Source organism: Lagenorhynchus albirostris, chromosome 1 (genome assembly GCF_949774975.1).
Source record: "Lagenorhynchus albirostris chromosome 1, mLagAlb1.1, whole genome shotgun sequence".
Classification (NCBI taxonomy): Eukaryota; Metazoa; Chordata; class Mammalia; order Artiodactyla; family Delphinidae; genus Lagenorhynchus; species Lagenorhynchus albirostris.
Genome location: NC_083095.1, coordinates 161,864,498 through 161,876,933, shown reverse-complemented (window position 1 = coordinate 161,876,933; position 12,436 = coordinate 161,864,498). Strand labels below are relative to the sequence as shown.

Genomic DNA, 12,436 nt, shown 5'->3' with positions numbered 1-12,436 from the left:
AGAAGAATGTCCCCTGCCCCACTGACCACTCCTACCTCCACCTTTATCTCCTTCAAAGTCAGGATGAGAAACACAGCCTTGGAGAACAGGCTCCCAGGCCCTGGCACATGGCAGAGAGAGAGAGAGGGAGGGAGCACAGGAGACGGCTGGGCTGCAGAAACGCCAGCCTTATCTGATGCCATCTCCACTCTAGTGTCTCGTCCACCACCTGGAGTAGACACCTGTTTTTGTTTGGTTATTATTATTATTTTTTGATTGAAGCCTGAGTTGCTCACTTTGAAGCAGCACAGAGAATAAATACCTGAAGGACATCCCTCAAGTGATGGGCAGGGCGAGCTGGGATGTGGGCAGGCCTTCTGGGATCAGAGAAGGATTTAGGTGGAGGATGCTCCTAAAGAGCATTCCTCACGCATCCCCCCAAAACGTTGTCTTTATTTATAGACTATATGGATCTAATCCTGAACTGTATTGTTATATACATCAAAAAGACACACACACACACAAAATTAAACAAGACGAAGAACTGAGTCACACTCCACACAGACATAACGTTGCGTGAAACAAACGAGACACCAGAGTGCATACTGTATGATTCCATTAACGTTAAACTCAAAAAACAGACATAACTAATGTATAGCCTTAGGAGTCAGGCTAGTGATTACCTTTGGGGGAGTACTGATTGGAGGAAAGAACATGACTGAGCTCTAAGATGCTACTACAGTTTTATTTCTTGATCTTGATGCTAGCTGCACCTATGTTTCAGTTTGTGAAAATTCATTAAACTCTACACTTATGATATGTGCACTTATCTGTATATATTATACCTCATTAAAAAAGATTTTAAACAATATTTGTCTCAAAAAAAATAATAAATAAAGAGCATCCCAAGGCACGGGAACTCCCGGAGCCTGCCCAGCTGAGGACCCACAGGCTCTTTCTAACCTAGGTGATGGACCATCCCCTTGGCTGGGGTTGGCTCAGAAACTGAGTGGGCGTAAACTCACCAGCCAGCAATTTTCAGAGTGGCTGCATGAAGTGGCGATCAAGAACACAGACTCTGGACCTAGATGGAGGTCAGATATCAGCCCTGCTGCTTAATTGCTTTGAACCTAGGTTTCCCCATCCATCAAATTGGGGGAAATAATGGCACCTCATCAAAGGGTTTCTCTGAGAATTAAATCTGCTAACAGCCACTTCGAATATTGTCCTGGCACTTGGTGTTCACTGAGAAACGGAGGGTTAGTATTTCATCCCCATAGCTGACTGGGACTGCAGAATTAATTCACTGTGGGGCTATCCTACCAGAATAAAGTGTGCCCAGCAATTCTGTACACGTGAGTAGCCCTTGGCAGCAGGGACTTTGGGAAACAAAAGGCGGGGGTGCGGAAGGGCATCCAAAGAATTTTCCTGCTGTTAAAACAAGAGGGGGCCCAATATTATTAAAAACCGGTCCACATTATTGCCAAGAGGGAAGTGAAATTTCTTTTAGGGTTTCCTGACCTATCGTGTGTTGCCGATGTAGTACTGACTGACCGGCCACCTTACAATTCTTGTGGTAGGGTCTCTCTCTTTTTTTTTCTTCCCCAAATGGGGTGGAACAGAGCTTGAATAATAAATATGTAACAGGGACACTCCCTTTTCGCTGTTAAAATAATCTTTGTTTTAGTGCCTTAACAAGGAAGACTGGGTTGGGGTTTCGGCTGCCAGGAGCTCACGTGCACAAATTCTCAGCAGTTTCAGGTGCCAACTACCCAGCACGAGAAAGCATAGAGATGGAGGTGGTGGAGCAAGACCCCAGGGGAAAGGGGAGTGGGTGTTCAACAAAGATGGGGTGCTGGGTAGGACCCCTCCTTTATTACGGGGAGATCTGGGCACTCAGGCACCTCGCCCACGTTTGTGCCTAGTCCAGTTTGAAAAGGTCTCACTGAGGACATGTCAGTCACCTTTTCTGCCTGCACTTTTGGGTTCCATCCGTGGTGACACTGACTTGTCTTTTGTGGAGAGGGAAAATTCACACACCACCACGCAAATGGGCACAAACTTTCTTTCTTTTTAACTGAACTTGCTTACGAGCCTCCGTTTAGACTGATGGCGGAAACAACTTAATCTTTTTTCCATTTCTACTGTTGGCCAAAAAAAAAAAAAAAAAAATTTAATCTTTTTTCCATTTCTTCTAATGGTGGAAAAAAACGTAATCTTGCCATTTCAAGGTAACGCAGTCTCTTCCAATACAAAGAGCAGACTATCCATTTATTGCTTTGTCAATTCAGGATTTAAACCTAGTCATTTGGCTGAAATTTCCTGCAAGGACTCTTGGTTTTCCTCCAAGGTTCTCTCCTACCTCCTTCTGTACCCCGAGATGTTGCCTGGGTGCAGGGGGAGTTTAGGGAACATCACAGTGGCAGGTGGGGAAGCGTGTCGGGGGTCTTAACTGCTTCCACAGCTGAGATAACTTGTCACTCCAGGTCCAGGCCTGGGTCCGGGGCCTGACTCTCTGCCTCTGGGTTGCTGGATCTCTGCATTCGGAGCCTGGGTACCCACCCCCAGGCCATCTCTGGTCCAGCTGCTCCTGCAGCACTTCCTCACTTCCTGCCGGGACTTGACACGTGTTCACAGTTCGTGGGGAGCCAAGGGCGGCCCCCTCAGACGCCGTCTCTGTTTAATGATACCACCCACCATTTCCACTGTGCTCAGTGCCCCCAAGTCTAGAGCACTTTGGGGGCCTGCCTTCCCCCACAGTTCCAGTGGGAAGTGGGGCTAAGACCCCCCACCCAGGGTGGAATCCAGGGAGCAGTTCAGCCTTCTTCCCTGCCCTCTTGTCTCACCAGGCCTCCTCCCTGACTCCAGAAAGAGCTCCTATCTCTTCTCTGGGTGGCAGGGAACAGCCCTTCCCTCCCCACAGCTTGTAATACAAACCTCTATGCTCTGGAGTTCTTCAAGCTCTGCTTCCTTGGAAGTAGAAGTCTCTCCGCCCCAGAAGTCCCCCACCCCCGCCACTTCTCAAATCTCATAAAAGCCTACCTGGCTCTGGCATGAAAGCCTGAAAGCCTTGGCGTTCAGACCATTTCACAACGGAAATGGCATTATTTTGGGATTTACCAGCTAAACATTGATTGCTCGCGTGCAGGTTCCACCTTCTCCCTAAAGTAAGGGCAGCCATGGCTACTTGGGTTGAGGGCCCCAGAGGGCAGAAACGACCCAGCGTGACAAATGCATTGGACGATATCGGAGGATATTGTCCTGCTGAGGGTGTAGTTCAGGACAGCCAGACCAAGCTCTGCTGGGTGTGGATCTGCCGGGTGCCCGCACCGTTGAGACCTGTGTTCAGTGGGTGGAGGGGACGCAGCGCAGAGGTGGGGGAGAGCCCGGTGCTCGTGTCTTATTGCCTGAGTCAGGGAACTCTTGCCCGGGGGCTTTCCACTCAGGGGTCTCAGGAGAGATGCCATGTTTTAGGTTCATTTGCTGATGGAGTGTGATGTGAGTGCTTGGTCACTTCCCAGCTCTTAGGAAATCAAAGTGGGCGGTGTGGCAATGGTCCCTCGCCTGGAATAAATGAAGTGAGAAGTGAGTGATGTGTCTTACCCCCGATCTGGTCAGTGCATGTGTGCAGGGGGTGCACACGTATGCACACATAGTTGGTGGTTGGGATAAGTGCATGCCTGCCATTTAGTATTTATTTTAGTCATTGTAGGTAGCTTACAAAGTAAATGGGAGGGGGAAAATATATATATATACACACACACACAATTAGCCCTGTAAGTCAGCATGATAGCCTGTGAAATTTCTTGGCAACCCTTAGCAGTGGCATAGATCACATAGGAGGTGACATCAGGAGGGTAGGTCATGGGCTGAGGTCTGGAGCCCTGGTGTCTCTTTCTGCCTTTGCCATTAGCTCTGAGGCCAGGCTGCTGTGACCTCGTCTTCAAAAAGAGGAGGGTTCACTGAAGACCACCAGAGACCCTTCTAGCATTGACATTTTGTGTTCAGGGAAATGCCTCCCAAGACCACTATGTGCTTTGGCACCTGACTCCGTCTCTGTTAAAAACTGACAGTGGGAGAAATGATAAAAGAATACTAATCATTTTAATAGACCACATGGAAACAGTTATTCATTAATAAAATTGACTTTGACTCAGAGGCTTGAATTGCTGCAGGGTTTCAGTGCCCAGCTCCCAGCCCCCCTGCCCACCCAGAGAGGAGCTGTATTTCCAAAGGAAAATGGAAAGTTCTGCTTGGAAACGCACAATTCCCCAATGTTTTGAAATCATTGAAGGTTATTCTGTTCATATTCAAGATCATGAACTGGGCCCCCTATTTAAACCCTTCTACTTCCCAATTACCATCATTATGACAAGAGGAATATACAGACTTGGGGTGGGATGGGGGCGTCTGTCATGGAAGGAGCCATCTACATGCTAGAAACATCAGGTAGATTCTAGAGATAATAGTGCAGGGGGCCCAGATTTTAAAATGCTGACCTACCTGGAAGCACCACCTGGGAAGGAGCTTCCCACCTGCAGAGGAAGAAGAACCTCCCCCCCCCACCCCCGCCGACCCGCCACCACGCTCTTCCCTTTCCCCACGAGCTCCTTGACACTCCCGGGCTCTGGTCAAAGGAAATGGAGGGAAAGAGGGCCATGAGTCTGGTGGTTCGCAACCTCCTTTGGAAATTGGAAACACCTGAGAAATTTTTTAAATTTCCCCGTTGTCTGGGTCCCATTGCCAGAGCTACTGATTTAAGTGGTCTGGGGTCAGCCTGGGCAGTGGGCCTTTTAATGTGCCGCCAGGTTGAGAACCACTGCAGCAGGAAGGCAGTAGGTGAGAAACGCTCCTTATGCCAGTGGGGGGGTTGGCTCTCACTCCCACGTGGGGTGGACAGTGTGCGTGGAAGTTTAGCAGTGGGGTGGCACCGAGGGAGGACTGCCCCCAGAGAAAGGGGTGCTGCACGGTGCTCCACCTCCCGTCCCTTCCCCAGGACAAAGGGGCTTCTCATTTGACCAACCCAAATCTACCTTCTCTCTTTACTTGGATGGAAAAGACTTGGTGAGGAAGGAACACAATCTCTAGCAGAGCTTGTTTCAACTCTCAGTTGAAGTCTGGACAGGGAGAGAAATAAGAATGTTTCGTAATAATAGAAAAAGGAAATAGAAATGGAAAACATAGGATGGCAGAGGTCACACGTGTGCAGGTATTTCAATCATGGGAAAGGATTAAGCCCTCTTCTTAAGGCCAAAACCCGTGAAACTGGCCTGGTCTGGCTCTGGGGTGCTGCATTCCCTGCTTTGCAGACCTCACTCTGCTCGGGTGATGTAAAGAGGAACAAGTGTCTGCTATTGTGGTGTGCAGGCTTCCCTGGTCTCCTCCTGGATGGCCTGTTCCGTCCACTGGTAGTGGCCTCTGTCCATGTGGTGGCCTCACGTGGATGCAGTGTGTGGTCTTCCTGGGGTGGGGTTCAGCCTCCTTCCACCTCCATCTTGACTGGGACAATCAGGTCTCCCTCTGAACTCACCAGTGGTCCTTGCCCTCCACCCGCTCTGCGAGGGGCATCACCTCACTTGGCCAGGGCAGCCCCTCAGCTCCTGCCCATTCTCTCACCTTTGGCTCCTCTGCATGGAACCATGGGAACCACTGGGGCCACATGTCCCCTTTAGGATCTGTAGGGAACTGGACTGGGGTGACCATATGTCCTTCCCAGACACACTAAGCCACTATCATAAGCTATCCTAGAAAGCCTTCTGTCTTCAGAAATCCATAGGCCTAGATAATTAGGGGCATTTTAAAATCGAATCTTCAAGTTTAAATGTTTTAGAGAATAGAGAAAAGAGTTTAATTTACTTTATAAATGCTCTTATACCAAAACATGACCAGAATATAAAAAGGAAGTAATTTCATTTTAAAATACAGAGGTAAAAATCTAAAACAGTAACAAACCCAGTCTAGACGTAGCATAAATGTACAACACAGAAACAAGTGTGGTTTCCTCAAGGCATGCAATGGTCATTCATTTAAAAATAATCTTGTAACATTAATCTTACTATTACTCAAAAAATATGACCCAATTAAAGTCAAGATGAGGGTAACTCAATACATTGATACTAAAATTTACCTGGTTGAATGATTTTGTGGGAATAGGAAATTTTTAAATACAGGCATACCTTGTTTTATTGCACTTTGCAGATATTGCATTCTTTACAAATTGAAGGTTTGTGGCAACCCTGTATCGAGCAAGTCTATGGACACCATTTTTCCAACAGGGTTTGCTCGCTTTGTGTTTCTGGGTTACATTTGGGTAATTTTCACAATAATTCAAACTTTTTCATTATTATTGTATTTGTTGTGGTGATGTGTGATCTTTGATGTTATTACTGTCATTGTTTTGGGGAGGACACAAATTGTGCCCATATAAGGTGATGGACTTGAAAAACGTCTGTGTTCTGACCGCTCCACCAACCTGCCACTCCCCCATCTCTCTCCCTCTCCTCACCCTCCCTATTCCCCAAGACACAACAATATTGACGTTAGGCCAATTAATAACCCTACAATCGCCTCTGAGTGTTCAAGTGAAAGGAAGGGTCACACGTCTTATTTTAAATCAAAAGCTAGAATTGCTTAAGCTTAGTGAGGAAGGCATGTCGAAAGCTACGACAGGTGAAAATCTAGGCCTCTTGCACCAAACAGGAGCCAAGATGTGAATGCAAAGGAAAAGTTCTTGAAGGAAATTAAAAGTGCTACTCCAGTGAACACACAAATGATAAGAAAGTGAAACAGCTTTATTGCTGATATGGAGAAAGCTTCAGTGATCTGGAGAGAAGATCAAACCAGCCACAACATTCCCTTAAGCCAAAGCCTAATCCAGAGCAAGGTCCTAACTCTTTTCAATTCTATGAAGGCTGAGGTGAGAAAGCTACAGAAGAAAAGTCTGAAGCTAGCAGAAGTTGTTCATGAGGTTTAAGGAAAGAAGCTGCCTCCGTGATGTAAAAGTGCAAGGGGAAGCAGCAAGTGCTGATGTAGAAGCTGCAGCAGGTTATCCAGAAGATCTGGCTAAGATCATTAATGAAGGTGGTTACACTAAACAACGGATCTTCAATGTAGATGAAATGGCCTTCTATTGGAAGGTGCCATCTAGGACTTTCATAGCTAGAGAGGAGAAGTCAATGCCTGGCTTCAAAGGACAGGTTGACTCTACTGGTAGAGGCTAATGCTGCTGGTGACTTTCAGTTGAAGCCAGAGCTCACTTACCATTCTGAAAATCTTAAATCCCTTCAGAATTATACTAAATCTGCTCTGCCTGTGCTCTAGAAATGGAACAGCAAAGCCTGGATGACAGCACATCTGTTTACAACATGGTTGACTGAATATTTTAAGCCCACTGTTGAGACCTACTGCTCAGAATAAATGATTCCTTTCAAAATATTACTGTTCATTGACAATGCACCCAGTCACCCAAGAGCTCTAATGGAGACGTACAATGAGATCAGTGTTGTTTTCATGCCTGCTAACACAACATCCATTCTGCAGCTCATGGATCAAGGGGTAATTTCAACTTTCAAGTCTTATTATTTAAGAATACATTTTGTAAGACTATGGCTGCCACAGATAGTGATCCCTCTGATGGATCTGGGCAAAGTAAATTGAAAACCTTCTGAGAGGGATTCAGCATTCTAGATGCCATTAAGAACATTCATGATTCATGGGAAGAGGTCAAAATATCAGCATTATCAGAAGAAGTTGATTCCAACTCTCACGGATGACTTTGAGAGGTTCAAGGCTTCAGAGGAGGAAGTAATTGCAGATGTGGTAGAAATAACAAGAAGACCAGAATTAGAAGTGGAGCCTGAAGATGTGACTGAATTGCTACAATCTCATGATAAAACTTTAACAGATGAGGAGTTGCTTCTTATAGATGAGCAAAGAAAGTGGTTTCTGGTTTCTTGAGATGGAATCTACTCCTGATGAAGATGCTGTGAAGGCTGTTGAAATGACAGTAAAAGATTTAGAATATTACATAAACTTAGTTGATAAAGCAGCAGCAGAGTTTGAGAGGACTGACTCCAATTTTGACAGAAGTTCTACTGTGGGTAAAATGCTATCCAGTAGCGTTGCCTGCTACAGAGAAATCACTTGTGAAAGGAAGAGTCAACTGATGCAGCAAACTTCACTGTTGTCTTATTTTAAGAAGTTGCCACAGCCTCCCAGCCTTCAGCAGCCACCACCCTGACCAGTCAGCAACCATCAGCATGGCTGACCCTCCACCAGCAAAAAGATGAGGACTCGCTGAAGGCTCAGATGATGGTTAGCATTTTTTAGCAATAAAGTATTTTTAAATTAAGGTATACACATTGTTTTTTTAGACAAAATGCTACTGCACACTTAACACAGTACAGTTTAGTGTAAACATAACTTTTATATGCACTGGGAAACCAAAACATTTGGGTGACTTGCTTTATTGAGATGTTTGCTTTATTGCGATGTTTGCTTTATTGTGGTGGTCTGGAACCAAACCTGCAATATCTCCAACATATGCCTGTAGAAGAGTAATAATGAGGAACTTGCTTTACTAATTACTAACCTTTACTTCAAAGCTACAATATTTAAAGTAGTGTGGTACAGTTACTGAAACGGATCAGTGGAGCAAAGTAGAAGATCCTAAAATAGATCCAAGTGCACATGATAATTAAATGTATGATATTGATAAAGATAAAAGCAGTATTTGAAATCAGTGGAGAAGAATGGGTTATTTAATAAATCGTGTTGTGATAACTGCTTAAACATTATTAAAAGCAAATAATACCTTTACTTGCAAAAATGCAAACGGGTTGAAAGAAAACATTTTCACGTTAAAAATTAATTTAAAAAAAGTACTTGGATAAATTTAGTTGAATATTCATATATAATTGTAGAAGGGAAACCATGAATGAAAAGTTTCATCAGTTTGACTGCTTATGTTGTATAAAATTTCTGCATGTATGCCAAAACAAAACAGAAACCCCCATCCCTGCCCCATCCCCAGTACACACTCCAAAAACAAAATAAAAGAAATAAAAAAACAGATAATAAGCTGGGAATGCTGCTTGTATCAAACATGACAGATATAAGGTCAATATTTATAGTATAAAAGTGTATAATATATTAGGGGCTCCTAGTACTTTTAGGACAAAAAAAATCATAGAAAAAATACATTGATAGTAAATTTTGAAAGTCTTGGAAAAATTTATGTCTATGAACAGCCAATTTCCTTCTAGACGTTTACCCTCAGGAATTAAATGTACATATTTGTAAATACACATACATTAGGATATTTTTCAAAGAGTTATCAATGAAAGCCAAGAGAAAACAAACAGGAAAATGAAAAGGAAGGAATGGAGAAGGGAAGAGAGAAAGAAAGAGGAAGGAAGGAAGAAAGAAAGGAAAGAAGGAAGGCGGGAAGGATGGGAAGAAAGGGAAGAAAGGAGGACCTTTAAATATCCTATAATAGGAGATCGGTTAAAGAAATTATGTTATACTGGTAACAGTTGACAACTGGTCAGTAATTAAATGTAACCTGGACAGATGTTCACAGTAATATGTATAGGAATTCTTTTATGCAAACAGCTATATGTAAATACATACACAAATTCATAAAGATATCTGGAAGCTTCTATGCCATAATGTTAATTTAACATTGGTCACCTCTTCATTAGTGGTTTACAGCTAACTTTTCTCAATTTTGCATGTCTTTTCTCTCTTTTTAACCATGTTTAGTTTTAGTTTTGAAATGAAAAAGCAATTATTTAAAAGATGTTATTCTGAGAACTTCTGGCTTAGTACAACAGTCCCAAGACAGCAGGCTGGTCTGTAGAGATTTTCCTCACCCCTTTCCAGTCTCACGCCCTGCCATGTTCCAGCTCCTGGTCACCAGCTCAAGGAAAATGTCCCTGACCACCCAGGCCTTTCCTGCTCTCTTCTTCTCTGAGCTATAGGTGATACAGTACCTCATCTTTGTTTTTTAAATGTTTCCCATGTGTTTTCCAGTCTCCGGGAAAGAAACTATGAGCTCCCTGAGGGCAGGGGTTGGGCCTTGTAATTCTGCACCTCCCTTGGGCTCCAGGCAGAGCTGAGTAGCTGCTTCAAGGACAGGGGCTGGGCCTGAATTCTCTGGCCGGGAGAACTGATGAGAAAAGCCGTGGGCCCCGGAGGTCATCTAGGGCAGCTGGGAGAGCTGAGGAGGGCAGAGGCCACAAGTACAGCACCTGTGAGGTGGGTTGAGCCGGCCTTGTCCTGGGAAGGAAGGCAGGGGCCTGCTGTCGTGGTCTCTGCAACTCTCCACCTTTGCAATGCTCCCTGGGTGATTTGTCGTGTTAACCTGTGCTTTTTGTCTCCATGTGATGTGGACAGGTTCTCACATTCCCATGGACCAGCCCTGCTGTCGTGGTCTCTATGAGTTTGAGCCAGAAAACCAAGGAGAACTAGGATTTAAAGAAGGGGATATCATTACATTAACCAATCAGATAGATGAAAACTGGTATGAAGGAGTGCTCCATGGGGAATCTGGATTCTTCCCCATTAATTACGTGGAAGTGATTGTGCCTTTACCTCAGTAAATGTGTAACTCAAACTTTGGACGTACTTTCATAACGGAAATGAATTCACACCAGTGTCCTCTCAGTGTGGTGTTCTGTGGCATTCCTGCTCTTTGACCAGCTTAATGACTTTTGTATGTGTGTTCTCTTTATAATGTATTTTGTATCCATTTAATTTGTATAAATGATTTTCTTGTCTTAGCTACATGAAAATACCATCTTCTTTTTTTGCTGACTGTCCTAAAAGTCATTGGTTAAATAAATGTATGTGCTCCTTGTTGCTAAAAACAAATGCACCCACTGCAGTTTTGTTAGTGAATTGCCCATGTTCCTCAAGCTGTGATGGAATGCGACACTTGAAACTAAGAACTGCTAAATATCTTGTTTCCTGACATTACTGATGGCATCCGGTCTTTTCCCTTCATGGTGTTTTAGCTGACCTGTGAATAGCCCAATAAACATGACACACTGTGTTGGTAAAAAGGCCTTGGTTATTCTTAATGTTGAATTGATTTTTAAGACAGTCGTGCACAGCTGCAAACTCCTCCTGTGCCCACTCTGACTCGGGGTCCAGCTTGTGACTTGTTTGGCCTGTGGGATCGTAGCAGTCTGGATACAAACGGAAACTTGAAATAGCACTCAGCCTTCCCACCTGTGCTCTTGCACCTGCATCTTCACCAGGAAAGCATGCCCAAGCTAGCCTACCAGAGAGAGACATGGACCAGAACTGAGTTACCCTAGCCAACCTCCAGACCTGTGGGCAAAGGTGAGGAGGCAGGGACACTAATCTACTACAGTTCTAAATATAAATAAGTACTAGATATTCTTAAATGGATCAAGTTTATTTACGCGGCTTCCTCTTCCTTGAGGATATGTTCTTCTGAGATTTCTCCATCCCTCAAACGAATGGACTCCTGACAGGCACATCTTTCAGTTCAATAGGTATTGCCAGGTGTACGTGACCCTTAGCATGGACACTGCTTAGCTTCAAGCTGGGATCCCATCCTCACTTTTGCCTACTCCTCATCTCTTGTTTTGCTGTAGAGGCAAGTGGAGTGAGTCCCAGGAGACTCACCTGGTGTCTGTCCTTATGAGATCACGCATGGCCATGTGCGTGGTCTAGGTCCCAGTGGATAACTAGGTTTTGTTGAAATCTCCCCTTGGGGGTACTGAGCAAGGCCAGCTTGAGATCTGGCCTTTGGGCAGCACCAAGGGTTGGTCTCAATGGGCTGACAAGGGACATGTGATCCTACTCAGTGTAAGTAAAAGTACAAAGAGCAGGAAGGGGGAATAAAAAGCCAAGTCTGTTCTTAACAAGAGATCAGCAAAGGAGATCAAATATTAAGCTCAAGGCCAAGTCTGGAGGGCCGAAATAGGAGCATTAGAGAGATGTCAGAACATAGAATCAAGGGAGTATTCGAGGGCAAGCCCTAATGAAGTGTGTCCAGTAGAAAGGTGCATGGGGAATTATCTGCCTGGAAGAGGCCCCCAAACTCAAGCCAAGTTCCACTGACATAAAGGTTCTTCTCTGCCTCAGAGGTAAACCGTGGAGAGGGGGCTAAGAATCAAAGTGGATGTTATGGCTCCTTTAGGAAAACCTGTTCCAGTTCCAGGGATTGTCCTGGGACCAAGCGTTCTTGGGGACATTCCTTTGGACTTGGAGTAATTCAGGCTTAAAGTGTTCCTCTCAGGAGCCACTTCCATTTCCCACCCCACGAGCAGGAAGAATCGGTTATGTTCACCTCCATGGAGGTGGAAGAAAGACCACCTTCCTGGGCCAGCTGTGTCATTTGCTTTACGTGCATTTTCTAGTTTAATCTTCATTAAAAGCACTAAGGCAAGTTGCAGTGTTCCTATTTGCAGGTGAAGAAATTGAG

The 12,436-nt window shown here is 44.7% G+C and overlaps 1 protein-coding gene across 11 annotated transcripts in view; it reads left to right on the top strand.

Moving 5' to 3' along the window:
- The window catches only part of SH3GL3 (SH3 domain containing GRB2 like 3, endophilin A3), a 287,126-nt gene extending 276,091 nt beyond the window's left edge, over positions 1-11,035 (top strand). For 8 of the 11 annotated variants that reach the window (XM_060157494.1, XM_060157534.1, XM_060157486.1 and 5 more), the window contains one exon: positions 10,375-11,035. In XM_060157494.1, coding sequence (XP_060013477.1) covers positions 10,375-10,580 — 206 coding nt within the window. In that variant the 3' untranslated portion in view covers positions 10,581-11,035. The remainder of the gene's footprint in view (positions 1-10,374) is intronic. The other 3 variants (XR_009542112.1, XR_009542111.1, XR_009542107.1) reach the window with 1 other exon arrangement.
- The last annotated feature ends 1,401 nt before the right edge of the window (positions 11,036-12,436 follow it).